The sequence below is a fragment of the Lagopus leucura genome, unplaced genomic scaffold (assembly GCF_019238085.1).
Source record: "Lagopus leucura isolate 7727_CA_CO unplaced genomic scaffold, USGS_WTPT01 Super-Scaffold_100030, whole genome shotgun sequence".
Classification (NCBI taxonomy): Eukaryota; Metazoa; Chordata; class Aves; order Galliformes; family Phasianidae; genus Lagopus; species Lagopus leucura.
This window is the reverse complement of record NW_024962281.1, coordinates 7,585,425-7,600,385: the sequence shown is the minus strand read 5'-3', so window position 1 is coordinate 7,600,385 and position 14,961 is coordinate 7,585,425. Positions and strand designations below refer to the sequence as shown.

Sequence of the window (14,961 nt, the reverse complement as noted above, 5' to 3'; positions counted from 1 at the left end):
GTTTAAAACACAGCTTGAGTTGGCACTAAACCACAAAGAGCAGCAGATAAGAAACTATATATTTTCTGACAGGTCACTGAGCCGGAGCCTAACGTGCTCCTCTTAACAGCTCATTTGTGTCTGCAGTCCTGACACGCTGACATTTGCTGTCAAGGTTCCTTTCCCATGCAGTGATGCACTTTGCCATTCAACACCAGTGCTCTAATCTGCAGCGGCACACACTGGTCTCTCATTTAACAACTGATATGAAATCTGTGCCTCTGGATTCTGAAGAAACACCTCAAAATGAAGATTATCAATGGCTTCTCTGTGATGTGAAACAAATCCATAAGAGCACAGGACGCAAAGTTATGAAAAAGGTATTTATTATTTACACAACTGCTATAGTTCCTTAAGAACAATATATACCATTTTTATTTGAAAGGGTCAGACTTCTTTCAAATACATGAACTGCATGATGCACAAGTGTTGGTAATGCCAAACAGCAGTCACATCACACTTCTATAGTGCAGGCATAAGCAGCGCAAGGAAATGATATTTTAAGAACAGTATGGCTGGATATTGTGTTTAAACACAGTGTTTGCACTTTGACAAGATTGAGCTAGAAGAGAACAAGGGTTTTGTTCATGCTTTGTTAGGGATGTGACTTTCCCATCTGAGGTCTCAACCCTTTGTCTGATGTATGAGAATTTTTCAGGCAGACTGCTTTTCAGTTACCAGATAGGAGTGGGATTATCTCCCTCAATTTTCAGTCTTCTGTTTTCCAGTTAACACTGCTTTATGGTACAAGTTCACATATTGGGAGAAACTGGCCACAGAGGTGGTGCCTTCCCATCTCACTGTCTTGCACAGAGAAACACTGACATACTAATACATACCAAACTTAGACAACTTGTAATTTATAGATTTAAATACTGGACTGGGTGAGGGAGACTGTTTCTAAAGATGGAGGGGATAAAGGGCTTATGCAATTCATACACTGTCAAAATTGGCTCCTTACCCAACTTTTTTGGTCTAATTTTTTTTTTCTAGTTTCAGAATGGTTTTGGTCTTTAATGGTTATGGTTGTAATTCAGCAGAAAAGGAGAGAAAAATATCTGTAGTAACACTGTAGAACTGAATGTTAGGAAAAGTAACGGACTTGTTTCTCCCACTTTGAGCTTATTGCTGTGATCTTTAGGAGAAAACAAGCAAAAAACCCCACCATGAAACAAAACAACTAAAAACCCACAACCACCCAACTGGAAGACCAAGTATAGCAGTCGTTCTGGCATTGTATCCAGTGTCCAGCACTATTATACTCTAGCGTATAAGCAAGGAAAAGTCCAATGATCTGAGTTAAGTTCCCTTTGATTCAGTGCTAAACAATTTTGTTACTGTTATTGTCCTTGTTTCTTTGAAAGATACCTGAAAGAAGCAAAAATAGTTTCACACAAAATGAGCAGACACAAATATTTGTACATCTTTTTATGCAGAAACTATGATTTTTTTTCACCAAAAATCTAATTATTAATAACCAGAAATTAGACTGTGATCAATGCTGCTTATGAATTAATCTCACTTCATGTCCTTTCAATTTCATGATACATTGTCTTGGAATGACTCAATGTTTTTAGTTAAACTGTATAAGGTTTTGAACAAAAGAGGGGAAGGAAATTAAAATACATTAAATTCCATGAGGCTGAAAATTGTAACAGCTGAAATGTAATTATTACAACCTCTGAGGCATATGCATTTGATATGGGACTCCTTTAAATGCATTCAGGGCTTGAAAGAACCAGAATAAAAGCTGAAAAGAACAGTTCTCCACCAGCCCCTTCCAAGAATTTGGGTTGCTCTAACAATGCTTGTTGCTTGACCTCATAGCTTGCTTACCACCACAGATGGAACAATCCAACACGATGCATTGCAGACTTTGCAGGTACCCTAAAATATCTAAGTAATGTAACTGACCCTGGAAACATCCAGTGAGTTCCAGGGCTTTTAAAATCTAGCATTTGACTTTCTGTTCTAATCAGAAACAAAAATTAAAACAACATTAAGTTTGCAAGGCTGCTGTTTTAAGCACTGAATGGATGCATTTCCAATAGCATGTCGTCCAACCTCTTTTTTACATGTATTGAAGATCCAGGCTAATGCACGAAGTCAAGCATAATAATGTTACCTACATACTTCAGCTGGTCATTCTACAGCAAGAATTAGGATGGTAGTGCTTAATTTAAGCATTTGGAGAAGTTGGATTCGTAACACATTTCAGTGCTGGTGAGTACTGTAGTACCACGCACCTGGATAATGCCTGAGAGCCACCCTAACAACACAAGCCTTCAGAAGTAACTTCCTTGCAGCAAAGGACATGCGATCTGAGCTGGCAGCCTAACTTTGTAGGAGTGGAAACAAGGAAGTTTTCAAGCACCAGGTTTCTTCACTTTTTTTTTTTCTTTTTTTCTCCTTTAAGAAGCAAAACTGCTTCAATCATCCTGAACTCTGAAGTAGTAGGAAAAAGAAAGTCTGCTCTGTCAGAAACAGACAGAGGCAGCTGAAGCACTGCAGCCTTTTTAAAATCCTGCTCAAACTAAATGACATTTGCAGCTTTAAATCACGTCAAAGTTCACCAGCTCAGCTGTTTCTGGTCTTTCTACAGAAGACAGTAAGCCAAACGCAGTGGGATCAGGAGCAGAAAGAAGAAAGATTTTTGACTTTTTTCTTACCTTTCCCAGTGTTTATGATTCAGCTCCAAAAAGTCATCTAATTTTGCGATTTCTTTGAGGTACTGAGTGAGCTTTAGAAGCTCCTTGTCTTTATCTCGATTTAAATGTGCTTTCATAAAAGGCCTTATCTAGTAAAAAGAAGTGGTTATCATCATCTGCTCCAAGTGAGTCAAATGCTTACAATTCTAGAACGTTTACCACACAGTCAAAATGTTGTCAGTGCTACGTCAAATTTTAACTTCTTTTAGGTAAGAGAAGGAAAAATTTTTCCATTAGCAGTCACCTCCAATTTGTCTTTTTATTGATGCAATCTGGATTTCAGGGTTTTTGTCTTGCATGCTCACCAGGATGAAATCTGTTCTGTCAATCTTGTATTTCTTCAAGCATTTCCCTCCCAGTCAGTCAGAAAGATAAATCGATCTGCGATGGACTGTCACATTTTCTAACATGATTTCATAGATATTTTGCAGGAGAAATGAGGGGGTTCCAGCTGTGCTATGAGCTGTGTGGCATCTTTGAAACCAGATGCTTTTTTTTTTTTTCTCTCAACAAAACACATCTGATTACATTCATAGCTTCTGTGACAAGAGATGTCAGAAGTAAAGCTTGTCTGACAACTGCTTTAAGCTTGGAATACATTCTACCTGTGCCTTGTTTTAGTGATTCAATGTTCTTGTCTGCAGCTCTGTTATTAACATTTTGACAAACAACCTTACAGTCTGAACTAGAGGGAGCTCTCTGGCCAATCCTCTCCCAGCACGATCCTCGATTCTCATAATTTTTTTGTACAGTTGCAATTAGTGCCAGCTTACAGGTATCAACAATTGCCACCTTCCTCAAATCAAGGATATTTTCAAAGGAACACAATCTTAGATTTCCATTTTTGAATTTGTTTAAAAGAAACTTGCGGAGATCCTTTTAGTGCATATTGTTGCACCAGAGAATTTAAGTTGTATTCTCATTCAGAGCCAGCACTGATGGTTAGAAGTTTTGGAGCAGGAACTGGTTGACAATTTTATAAAATGAAATATTTGCTGTTTTGCAGTCAAAGGACTCCAGGTATTAATTACCACTGGAGAACAAAACGCTTGCTGTTGTGTTGACATGCTAACATGAAGTACAGCAGCTTGTTATTTGATTTGTTCTCTGAACATAACCATTCTTAATGATTCAACATCACATTTTAATGTTGCCTGTCAACAAAGTCCACATTGATTACAGTTTGCAGGTACAATGTAAGCAGAATAACAATTTCAGTGCTTTGGAGTTCTCATTTAGGGAATCAACACTAAAACTGCAATTAGGGAAGTGCTAGTGCCTGTCCAACCAAAGGGCAATCTAAATAAAAAACAAAATAAATGAAATATGCATCTTTGCTAGTTAAGAACAGTCTTACTTTAATATAAAACAGAAAATATGAGAAAGTACTGTTTAGATTATAAAAAAAATAGCAGCATATAACATTTCCAGTTAACGTTACCTTGAGTCCGTTCTGTGGATTCATGAGGAAGTTCCGGCCGATATCATCAAACATAATTGTATTCTTTTTGCTGTAATATTCTGAAAATTTTCCCCAGATAACACCAAGAGGCTTCACCTGTAAAAATGAGGTGTAAAAAGAACCCTGGTAAATCTGGTCATATGTAGTAGATCAAAGTATCCAGTCTATAGGAATTTAAGTCCATACTCAAATGGACTGAAAAATTACCATGTAGTTGGGCTTTAATAAGAGATGTAAAGAGATCTACAAATAGTCATTATTTGATGTAAAGCAGTCTTGTCCATATGAACTACTTACAGCATTAAACTGTAGAGGACTTCTATAGGAAAAAAAAACTAACTGTGCTTCAGATATTGTTAGCTTTCTTGCATGAAAACTTCAGCACAACCTTATTGTTAAATATTTCCATGCAGTATGATAACATGTACTCTGCACATAGAAAATAATGAGGAAAAAACTGTACTTACATCTATCAGTCCTCTTCGAGGAGTGTGCACTGTTATCATGGCAGCACTGTCCAGCATAAAGGTTATCTTGTAGTTTGCATTAGTGCTCACGCCAAGCTCCTGCATCACAATGATTAATCATTAAAGCTTCAGATGATAACAAGATTATGCTATTCTACCAAGGGAAAGACTGACAGGAATTTATGTTTGTAGTGTTTGCTACAGAAATGTAACATCTGATGTCAGCATAAAAACAACTTTACAGAAGAGGCAAAATACAGAGAGCTTTTGGCCATACCTTCATGCACAGTCTTTCAAAAGTTCTGTGTGTCTCAATGTTTATACCTATGAAAACAACCATGTATGTTCTGCTCTTTGGTTTTTTCCACTAAGCTGTAACCAGTCACAGCCAATCCACAACATAATAGCAGTTCATTGTTATCCTTTCCTCAGCACATGTCCTACATGGTCAGTGTTCATAAGAAATATTTCCGTTTGGACCTGAAGGATTTGATCACTCTTGACAAAGGAAAAATACTTTGGTTTAAAAAGAAACCCCAAACCTTAGACAAGGTGAGTGGGCAAAATTTCCATTTCAAATCTTTTTCAGAATTGGGAAGTAACAGTAAAATCTACTGACACCTACTATGTGACAGACATTGCTGCTTTAATTTCTGGTATATGTGACAGCAATAATGTGCAAAGCTGCACAATGTGGAGAAAATACCCACTGTAACAGTTGTCTTGCAGATATATAGTCACACTTCACTGATTGCTTTTACGTGGAAAAGTGAATCTTGCAAATGAGAAGTGTGAAATACCAGGGATAACATCCTCTCATAATGAAAAATAGCTGTTCTACATCATCTGAAATTTGGGCATAATTAGTTGGAGAATAAGAAACTAAACATAGTTATCTGACACTTCTCTTTTTAATACTGTTTCTGCTTTGCAGTTTAAAATAAACACTTCAGTGTCAAGTATTGCTGGGATCATTGCTCCCAGACAAAAAGTGATACTTGTAGAAGTGCAGTCAGTTTAAGGAGAAGCAACAGTTGTGGTCTAGCGTTAGGAATCTCAACTGAGATGAAGCAGCAGGCATGGGGAGGTTGTGAATTGATAACATGAAAGGGCTGGAAAGGTGACCAGTGCAGGGTAAACAGCCCAGTTTAGAACAATGGTCTCCTGCTAGATTTAATCCTGCTGTTACAATGGATTCTACAGCAAAACAAAGGTTTTTTTCCTTAAATGGTGAACCCCACATGCAAGATGTGATGTATCTCACCTGTATTACAGACACGGAACGTGGCGCGGTTAATGATTAACTTCCTATTTCAGCACTTGCTCTTACCTGTGTTACAGTGGTTTTGATTCAGAGAATTAACTGCATGGTAACAACTGCAAGCTCTTTCAAGAGTATCTGAGCCACAAACCTAGCCTAGCTTAAAGTCAGTTTTGTATTACAGAACTGTAGTTACAGTACCTTTATTGATAAAATAAAGTTGATTCATAGATAAAACATAAACAGAGATGGAATACTGGTATAGAAGTACAGTGTTTGCAAGTCTTAACACCAATTATAATTGTTCTAATCCCAGTTCAGAGTTCTGATTAAAGGTTTCATTTCTGAGATCGTTCTGAAGGATTTTTGCTTCACTGCAAATCACTGTTTTGAAATAGAAATACAAATTCTTTGCTATGTTACAGCCTGAAAAAAGTCTATAAAAAAAAAAAAAAGTGAGATAAAGTTGAAAATTGGAGATTTTTTTGTGAAACAAGCTTTGATTTATAAACAAAAAACAACCGACCAACCAAACAGCAGCACATCTTAGTAGGCTCATTAGGTTTACAGCCAAGAGTGGCTGTCAGTATGTTTACCATTAGGTCAGCTGTGCAAAACTGGCTGGTTGCCCAATTTAGGTACGGAAGAAACCAGGATTGAAAGAAGAGTTTTTACAGATGTTTCAATAAAGCAGAGGAAGAAACAAAATCACACAGCTGCAAGACGTACAGGATGAATATGAAGAGAGTTTTCTCTTGATAACCTATTCCAGCATGCCACATCTGTCCATTCTCTTAAAGAATTGTGCTATACTTAAGATTAGAACTCTATAATTAGAGCTAAGATGAAACAACAGTGAAGGCTATGTGACTAAGTTTCAGCAAGTACTGATTTGTGCTTAGTTCTGCTAAATTTAGTACCCACTGCTTTGATAGTTTGTGTGGAGTTCTAAAATTAGATTTTTATCTAGTTTTGTGTCAAAGGTATTTTAGAGTGACTACAAAGATTTAGAACACTTGGGTTTTGATTGTCTCCTCAGTCGTTCAATCTCTGTAATGCTGAACATAAACGCAACTCGATGCACAGTAAGCTAGATTAGAAACAAACTGCACCTTTTCAGAACAACTTACTTTCATTTTAGCTTCAATCCACTTCATGTTAGTAGCAGCTGTGAAACAAAAGCCAAATAATTATTTAGCAGTATGTCATTGGTTGATTTAAAAAAGAAAAAAAAAAAAAGAAGCAAAATACTGTTTATGTATCCATTTGTTTTACAGACTTTCATTTCAGAAAGACCCATCCTTGTCACAGCTTCCAGGGTTCACTGCTTTCCTGACAGTCTGCCTTTATGGAAGTTTATTTTAATTTGGAAAAGATTCACTTTAAAATGAAACCTAGATTAAGCACTGCATGTATTTAAAAACATTTTCTAGATCAGTTGTTAGAACAGCCTACATCTGGTTTGAGGAACCACAGTGTCTGTATAGGATTTTCTCCTGGGAGCATTGTAAGAATTCATAAGGTTGAAAAAGGACAAAGTGTCAACACTGCCCACCGACCAAAGAATACATGGAAGCATTGTTTCAGATTATGAAAGCTGTTTTGTAAAACAAGTTTCAATCTTATGTTGGCTCCAGCTGTCAGACAGGAAGTGAAGTTGTGCTAAAGCAAAGCAACAGCCACCCCTACAGACATGTGAGTTTGGTCCATTTCCAGTTTTTTACTGCTATGGCTTATTGTCTAGACTGAAATTATTTGTAGAGCTAAGCTACCCAGCAGTGTCTGAATGTTGATTTTACAACTGTGTTATTTCAAGCATTTGTTTGTTTGTACAAAGTGACATTCGCTAAACAGACATTAAGCTTTATACTGTTATTAGATCCGTTCATAACAGCAATATTCCTGGTGAATACGGTACAGCTGAACATTCGTGTGCTGCTTTACAACTTGTGATTCACACTAAAAAGTGATATAAAAACCTCCCAACTGGAGTCTCTGCTCCAAGTGATAGTTTGTAATGAAGTCTTAGCACCGAGTACAGAAACTTACACCAAATTACAATATCATAATCCTCATATGCAGATGTCAGGAACTCGTGAAGGTATGGCCTCATCAGTTCTACCCCAGTTTCAGCACAAGATCTGTGGTCTAAAAAGTACAAGAGAAAGCAGAAATTCATTATAGAGTGTAGGATGTTAAGTAGGACTGTCCTGTCCACCCAGGGAGTTGAAATGTTTCATCTGAAGAACTTTGAAATTAGGAAAGAACTTACAGTAAGGCATCGTTCCTACTTTAAAGGTGCAAAGAAGGGATATTTCTCTCTTGATCTTTACAGGAGTTTGTGGGTTTAGATGTGGGTCTGAATATCTTTAATGAGTCTAAAGAGTCAGGGTCAGGCCAATTAATTCATCTCTTCATCTTAACAAACTTCTGACAGCCCAGATATTGTTCAGAGATTCTTGCAAACTTAGTCCAGTTAATCTTGTGAACATATATACCAAGCTTATTTCAAACATGCAAATACTGCCTGCTCCAACTAGAAAATTGCTGTTAAATTCAGCTAGAAGGAGACAGGTAAACAAAAGTGTAAATTGTCATAGGCTGAATTTTCATCTCAGATTGTAAAGAAATGCCATGCAAAAGGAAATTACAGAAAAGGAAAAAAGGCAAGCTGATATGTAGTGTTTATAGTCAAACTGCCATGACACCATGACACACCGACATCCCAGAAAATGAAGTGAGAAGGAAAATTCTGGCTTCTCAGAAAACCAGTCTGACAGAATTTTCAGGTAAAACATAGTTCTGTACGTGTTTACTGATCTGGAAAGTCAATCTGAAGCTGTTCTGTCATCCCCAAAAGAGGAATCAATTGGCTACAGAGATCATTATTTTACAGCACTACCTTGTCCTGCCATCATCGTGTGCAAGCTACACACTGGTCAAGAGAAGAGTTTGTTGGATAAAATCCTAAACTACTTTCTGCAGCATCTTGGAGAAAATGAATAGTTGCTGTACAAAAATCAACAATAGGCAACATTTACAAATGCCAATGCTTCTTAAAACATGAGCAGAAGACCTCAAAATGTTACAAAACAGAAGTTACGTAGTGCAACACAAGCCAACATTACTGAAGTATAGTTGTAAATCAAACATGAAGAAACATGAACTGGCAAATAAATTGCACTCTTAAACCAACCCCACAAGTTGCATGAAGTCTCACCAAATAGTGTATAATCAACATCTAGCACCAGCAGCTTTTTTCCTTCCCTGGGAGGATTCAGAATTTCCACTTTGTATTCTTTAACTCTGCGAGAAATTTTTAGTAGATTTTCTTCCCTAATACAAGAGTGCAAAAAGTTACAGTTAATTCAAATGCAAACTGCACGTTCCATAACAGGACTGGTTTTTAATAGCTAGAATTCCTAACCTGTTTTCTACTTCCACAACTTCCTCTTCAATATCAAAGTCATTGATGACATCGTCGTTATCAGGAGGAGGCCCAAGGACGTCTTCCTAGCAGAATAATCATAAAAGACAACTGGGATCACTAAAAGAGAACTGTGCAGATCCAGACCCTGTGAGTGTACGCTACAGACAAAGGAAATTAACAAAAGTGATTTTACTTCACTGGTAGAAAAAATGCTCAAATATACTGATGATTAAGATTTCAGAAGTCAGTGAGAATATCACAGTAGTAGGTTTGTACTTTGAACCAAAAACAATGCAGGATTTTAATGCTATCCAAGTTCTACAGAAAAGTTTACATAAATACCAGAAATCTACTGAAGTACTTATTTTTCAATGATTTAAAATCATAATGAGGAGACATACAATCTCTTTTTTTTTTTTCCTCTTATAAAGCTAATAAGCAAGCAAAGTATTTACCAAACTCTCTTCACGAGTGCCCATCATCATGATTTTAGTATTTGGTTTTAACTTGAGAGCTCCAAGCTTAACATCATCATCCGCGGGTTTCCCTATAATGCAATAAGAGTTCTGTTTGCTTTTTTGTTGTTCTTTTTTGTTTGTTGCTTTTTCTTTTCAAACTGAGTAGAGAGATTTTAGAAAACAGTCAGTACATTTCATGCTTAATTGAAGTTAGCTACCCATAAAACCCCAGGCTGCACTGTCATCCTCCATCACAGGCATGCTGCTTGCCTGGCTAACGACAATTAAAAATGTTTAAGGTACATCTGCTGCACATCAGCCACTAAGAATGGCCATTCAGATACATCAGTAACAAAGCACACAGTGCTGTATTGAACTCCTGTGTGTGTGCTCATTCAAAAGCTAGATCTGGGCAGTGGATGCTCTGTTAATACACATATCCTGACTAAGCCAAGAGGAGGCTCTTCTTTAAATACCCCATGCCCACCCAAAACTAATAATAAACACAAATAGTTACCCTTCATTTTAAGTCCAAGTAATTTTTGGCGCTCTGGTAACACTCCAGTAAGGCCTTTAAGAGATTGCTTCAGATCCAACACTGTGTCCTCTTCTGATAGCGAGGTGATTGTATACTCCTGCCCACCCCATTTTATTATAAGAGAGAGGGACATCCTTGGAGCATATGTTCAGTGTTATTTCCTGAAAAATCTGCTGGAGGAGGAAAATGCAATGATCACGTAAGCAAGAACTCGGCGTGGTGGTTTCTTTTTTTCAGAAGACAAACCTTATGGTGTCAATGTTTGTTACATTTCTGTGGTATTGTACATCAAGGAGCCATTTGTTTTGCATGCACAGATGATAAACGTTGATAAAATGCTGAACCTAAGGGAGAAAGAACAGCACTACAGCTGCGGCTGTCAGTTGCACTTTGATGCATTTAGCAGTGGCACATGCACTGTCTGCTGTAACACCTTGCCCTGTGTTCTGTGCAGGTACAGCTTGCACGCAGCACAGCCAGCACCCAAGCAGAGTCCTGCAGCATCAGAAAAGTCATTTCAAACCTCGGAAATGTCCTCTGCAATAACTTCACAACCGAACCACTCATTACATACGTGGCTACTAAACAGCAAGTAAGAAATACCTAAAATAAAACCAACAAAACAGTTCTGAAGCAACAGTTCAGGTGGATCACTTTCTCTACTGACTTTCATTAAGATCTGTGCAATAGCTGCAGTAATACACCTCAGGTCACGTCTCACTGTAGCAATATCAAAGCAGGAGTTTGAAAACAAAGCCAAAATACACACCTACACAGTACAATTACACTGTAAGAGCTGCACTTTCATTGCAGTGCTGACAAAATAATCATAATTACAACTACCTTTAATTTACACCAAATAATTTATGTGAATTATATCCAACACTTTATTCCCACACTGAAGACAGAAGCAAGACTTTTAGCTTCCTGGGGAAGGAAAAATACATTTTTTTTCTGTCAAAGTTTGAAAGCAGAGAATCAAGGAATGGGTACAAAAAGGCCATTTCAAATTGTCAGAGATCCAAAGAAGGCCTCTGCACAACTAATGGTGAGAATGTCCTTAAAAGATTGCCGACCAAAAAGTAAAGAGAGAAGAGCCATGGAAACAAAACAGAACCAAACCTGAGGGTGTCCACCTTCAAGAAATGCACTGTACCAAGAAATCCAGGTCTGGCAATTCTGAAAAAAGTCAGAATTCTGAAAAAAGTCTGACTCCTCATCTTCTCAAGCATCGTTCTCAGCAGTTACCTGCTCCAAAAAAATTCCAAAATAATTCCCGCCTACACAATATCCTTTGTTAAGAACAATCAAGGTAATTATTCAGACATACCCACCGAGCTCAAATCAGATAAGAAATGGAGGACCAGATGCAACCTGCCTGCTGAGGATAATAAAAGCCATTCTTCCTCACTATTTCCTCTAAGATCCCTGAAAGCAACCTGAATAAATTTTAAAACTTTTTTTTTATTATTTTTTCAAATATCTCCAAACTGAATAGTGAATAGTATTATCCTATGATTTAGTATTATTCTGTGAAAGAGGGTCTTAGAGATACTAAGAGAACCAACTGAGGTTAAGGCTGCATATCAGCAAACAGTGTTAGCTCATTATCACAAATCATCTGTCCACAAATGTCAGAGCAAGTTTTCTAGGCTTAGAAAGAAGAGTTTGTGGCCTGTTTTCTCATCCTTACCACAGGCCTGAAGTCATTCTGCAAGCAAACACTCAGAGTAAAAACAGTAAGGAAACTTCTCATGCCTCTGTCAAACTGAAAGGATCTCCTTGAAGCAGAGCACTCATCAGCTGCCACTCCTTGCAGAAGTACAGCTCTGTCTGGATGAAGGTTATCAGAAACACCAAGCAGAAAAACCTTCATTCAGTGCAAAACACTGATGGAACTGAGCGTGGACACCAGAATCAATGTTTACAGGACAAGAGATTAAAGTGCTGGAACTAGAAGATCGTTCAGGTCCCTTCCAGCCCAAGCCATTCTGTGACACAGTGAACAGGTGAGGACCATAGAGAAAGTCACAGGGATTTTCAAAGTTTCTATGGACCGGACTGTATAGAAGGGGAATCTGAAAAGTACTGAAAGTTTTTTCTAGTTGCTTACATCATCAGATGGATGACACTGTCAGAACCCCGCGGGCCACCAAGAGCCTACAGTTATAAGGGCACTGGGGCAGAAGAAGTGCTCCTCTTGGGAGATTCGGGAGAGAGAAGCACACCTCTACGTTCCTGGGTATTTCACTCGGCAACGTAAACCGCGGGCACGACAAACCCAACCCGCGGGAGGGGAGAGCACGGAGCACGCAGCACGGAGCGGGAACGGAGCGCTCAGGGACGGCCGCGGGCACCCGGCTGTAATCCGGTCCCGTCCGAGCTGTCCCGTCAGTAACACGGGGAGAGCGGAGGTCCCGCGCCGCTGCAGGCCCTGCTGTGCCGCGGCTGTTCCGGGGCAAAGTGACGCGCTCACCCCGAAGCGCCGCCCGCGGCCCCCGCACCACCGGCACCGGAATGGACTTCGGGTCCAGCCCCCCACGGCGACTGCGGCCGCAGCGGCGTTGCCCGCAAGCCCGGTCCCCACCCGGCAGCGCGATGCGGCCCCTCACCCTGGCAACGGAACCGGCACCGACCCGCGATCCGTCGCATCGGAAGCGGAAGTGAAGCCCACCGGAAGCGGAAGGGTGGCTGATGTGCGCTGGTTCCCGCTCGGGGGCGCGCGGTGGTTGAGCTGTGTTGGTGCGAGCTGAGCTGTGACGGTGCGGCGGGCCGGTACCGGTACCGGTACGAGTACGAGCACGAGCACGAGTACGAGTACCAGAACCAGGCGGAGTTCGCGGTGGTCTGTGTGTGCCGGGAGACGCCGAGATGTCTCAGAGTCACAGCGGAACACGAGGAGGGAGCTTCGTTTTACTGCTCCTCGTAGCTGCTGCTCTCCGGTTCTGACAGGAAATCGTTATTTTATTTATTTTTTTTTGTTTGTTTTCTTTTTGAGGTAGAATCCACAGGAGGCACGGAGCGAGTGGCCTAGCAGGGTCCGCAGCCCCCAGCTCTCTTGTCACCAGCTTCTCTCTTCCATTAATAACCTTCACAGGAGATTTATTCTTACCCAGGAATCCTTTTTAGCTTTTAAGCTGGCTCCTTCAAGGCAGAGTATGTTTTTGCATCTCTTGAATCAATGGTCCCATCTTGGGGAGTGCTGGGATTCTCAGGACTTGGCTGCAGCTGTAGTCACTTTGTGCCATTGGTAATGAGTGTAAAAGGAAAACTGTTGTTTGCACAGTGATGAGCTTTTGCATTTAGATGTTCTGCTCCTTAGAAATAGTTTAAAGGAAAGAAAGCTGTCAGTACTAAAGTCTTATGTAAAACCAGGTGGGAAGAATACAGGGCACAGTTCCAATTGTCACCTGTGGTCAGAATTAAATCTGCAGGGGAGAGAAAGTGAAAGTGTTGGTCCTTTCATCTTAGTTCTTGCTCTGTAGAGAAAATTACTTTCTCCTTTCTGGTTTAGTGATAGGAAAATGAAGAGGAAAGGAGAGGAGCTGTGCAAGAACTGTCCCTAGCATTGCATTGCAAACCTGAGCAAGGTGCCATATAAACAAAAGCTGCACAGAAGCCTGGTTTGCCACAGTCCTTTTTTTTTTTCTGACTGGGAATTAATTTTATGCGTTTCCTGCTTGGATACGGATGTTGAGGTTTGTTCTATACTCAGATTTTAGCATAAGAAGTGCTCTGGTTTCTGGAAAAGCAATATAAATGGGAGATTACTCCACTGACTTCATGTCAGGTGTAGCTTCTGACTGCTTGCAAATCCCAGTAAAACCAGTTAGTGTGTATGTATGTTAGTCACAAAGGGCTTTCTTTTCACGATAGACAGTTGTCGTCTGTACTGGGGCAGCACATTACAGAAGTGCTGGAAAGCTTCCAAAGTTGCAAGTAGTAATTAAGTCACACCCTGTCATAAAACTATGCACCCTGCGGGCCTATGTTAAAAATTCAGGCTACAGAAATGAGACTGTAATGTGATCAGCTCTCTACTTACAATCTTTTCGATACATTCTAATAATTTTCTGATTGGCCTTGATAAAATTCTCTCTTTGAGGAGAGGCATTAATGGTTTTTCTGCTTGGCTTGGGTTTTATTCCTTGTTTGAGGAATATGAAAAAACTATTAAGTGTTTCTAAATGATATTTCATTTTGGGTTTGATGATGATGTTTTAGTATCCTGAAGCCTGATCCATGACTCCTTTGGGACTACTCTGTGGTTGGTACTGCTGGAAAATGCTCTGCTTCTGGTGGTGTTCGTGTGGCACAGATAAATATGTTCTTTAACTCAGCTGTGAAAACACATGGTGGTGCTCAATCCTAACACTAATAAGTGCAACGTGCTTAAGAAATTCAACTAAGACAATATAATTGCAACTCAGAGCCCAAACAGCAGCATCTTTGTACTGAAAAGTTTGTTTTGTGGTGGTACTCTTTGGGTTTACACTGTGGTAAATTCTAGCAGAGCAAGGAAGAAGAAAAAGCAGTGTGAAAATCTTAAAGCAAATGTCCAATCCGTGACATCCTGATGTACCCTATGTCTGGGATGT

At 39.6% G+C, this 14,961-nt stretch overlaps 1 protein-coding gene across 3 annotated transcripts; it reads right to left on the bottom strand.

The window, feature by feature from the left end:
* Positions 1-348: 348 nt before the first annotated feature.
* Positions 349-13,033, bottom strand: UBLCP1 (ubiquitin like domain containing CTD phosphatase 1). Of its 3 annotated transcripts, none has more exons than XM_042881680.1 (11): positions 12,976-13,033; positions 10,343-10,533; positions 9,823-9,914; positions 9,365-9,450; positions 9,158-9,273; positions 7,987-8,085; positions 7,068-7,105; positions 4,677-4,775; positions 4,189-4,305; positions 2,709-2,836; positions 349-1,407 (listed from the first exon to the last, which is right to left on the bottom strand). In XM_042881680.1, exons 2-11 carry the CDS (start codon positions 10,494-10,496, stop codon positions 1,380-1,382), a joined length of 957 nt encoding a protein of 318 aa, XP_042737614.1. In that variant the 5' UTR covers positions 10,497-10,533; positions 12,976-13,033; the 3' UTR covers positions 349-1,379. The 3 variants fall into 3 exon arrangements, with proteins under 3 accessions (XP_042737614.1, XP_042737615.1, XP_042737616.1); XM_042881681.1 differs by having other exon boundaries at positions 10,343-10,536; positions 12,976-13,021; XM_042881682.1 differs by having other exon boundaries at positions 10,343-10,536; positions 13,000-13,016.
* Between the last annotated feature and the right edge of the window lie 1,928 nt (positions 13,034-14,961).

Bases quoted from the DNA above. Each gene is read 5' to 3' on its own strand.
- UBLCP1 (XM_042881680.1), bottom strand. From the start codon at position 10,496: ATGTCCCTCTCTCTTATAATAAAATGGGGTGGGCAGGAGTATACAATC. The intron at 9,915-10,342 runs GTAACTATTTGT...ATTGCATTATAG, and splicing joins ACTTGGACTTAAAATGAAGG to GGAAACCCGCGGATGATGAT. The intron at 4,776-7,067 runs GTAAGTTGTTCT...ATTGTGATGCAG, and splicing joins GGATTGAAGCTAAAATGAAA to GAGCTTGGCGTGAGCACTAA.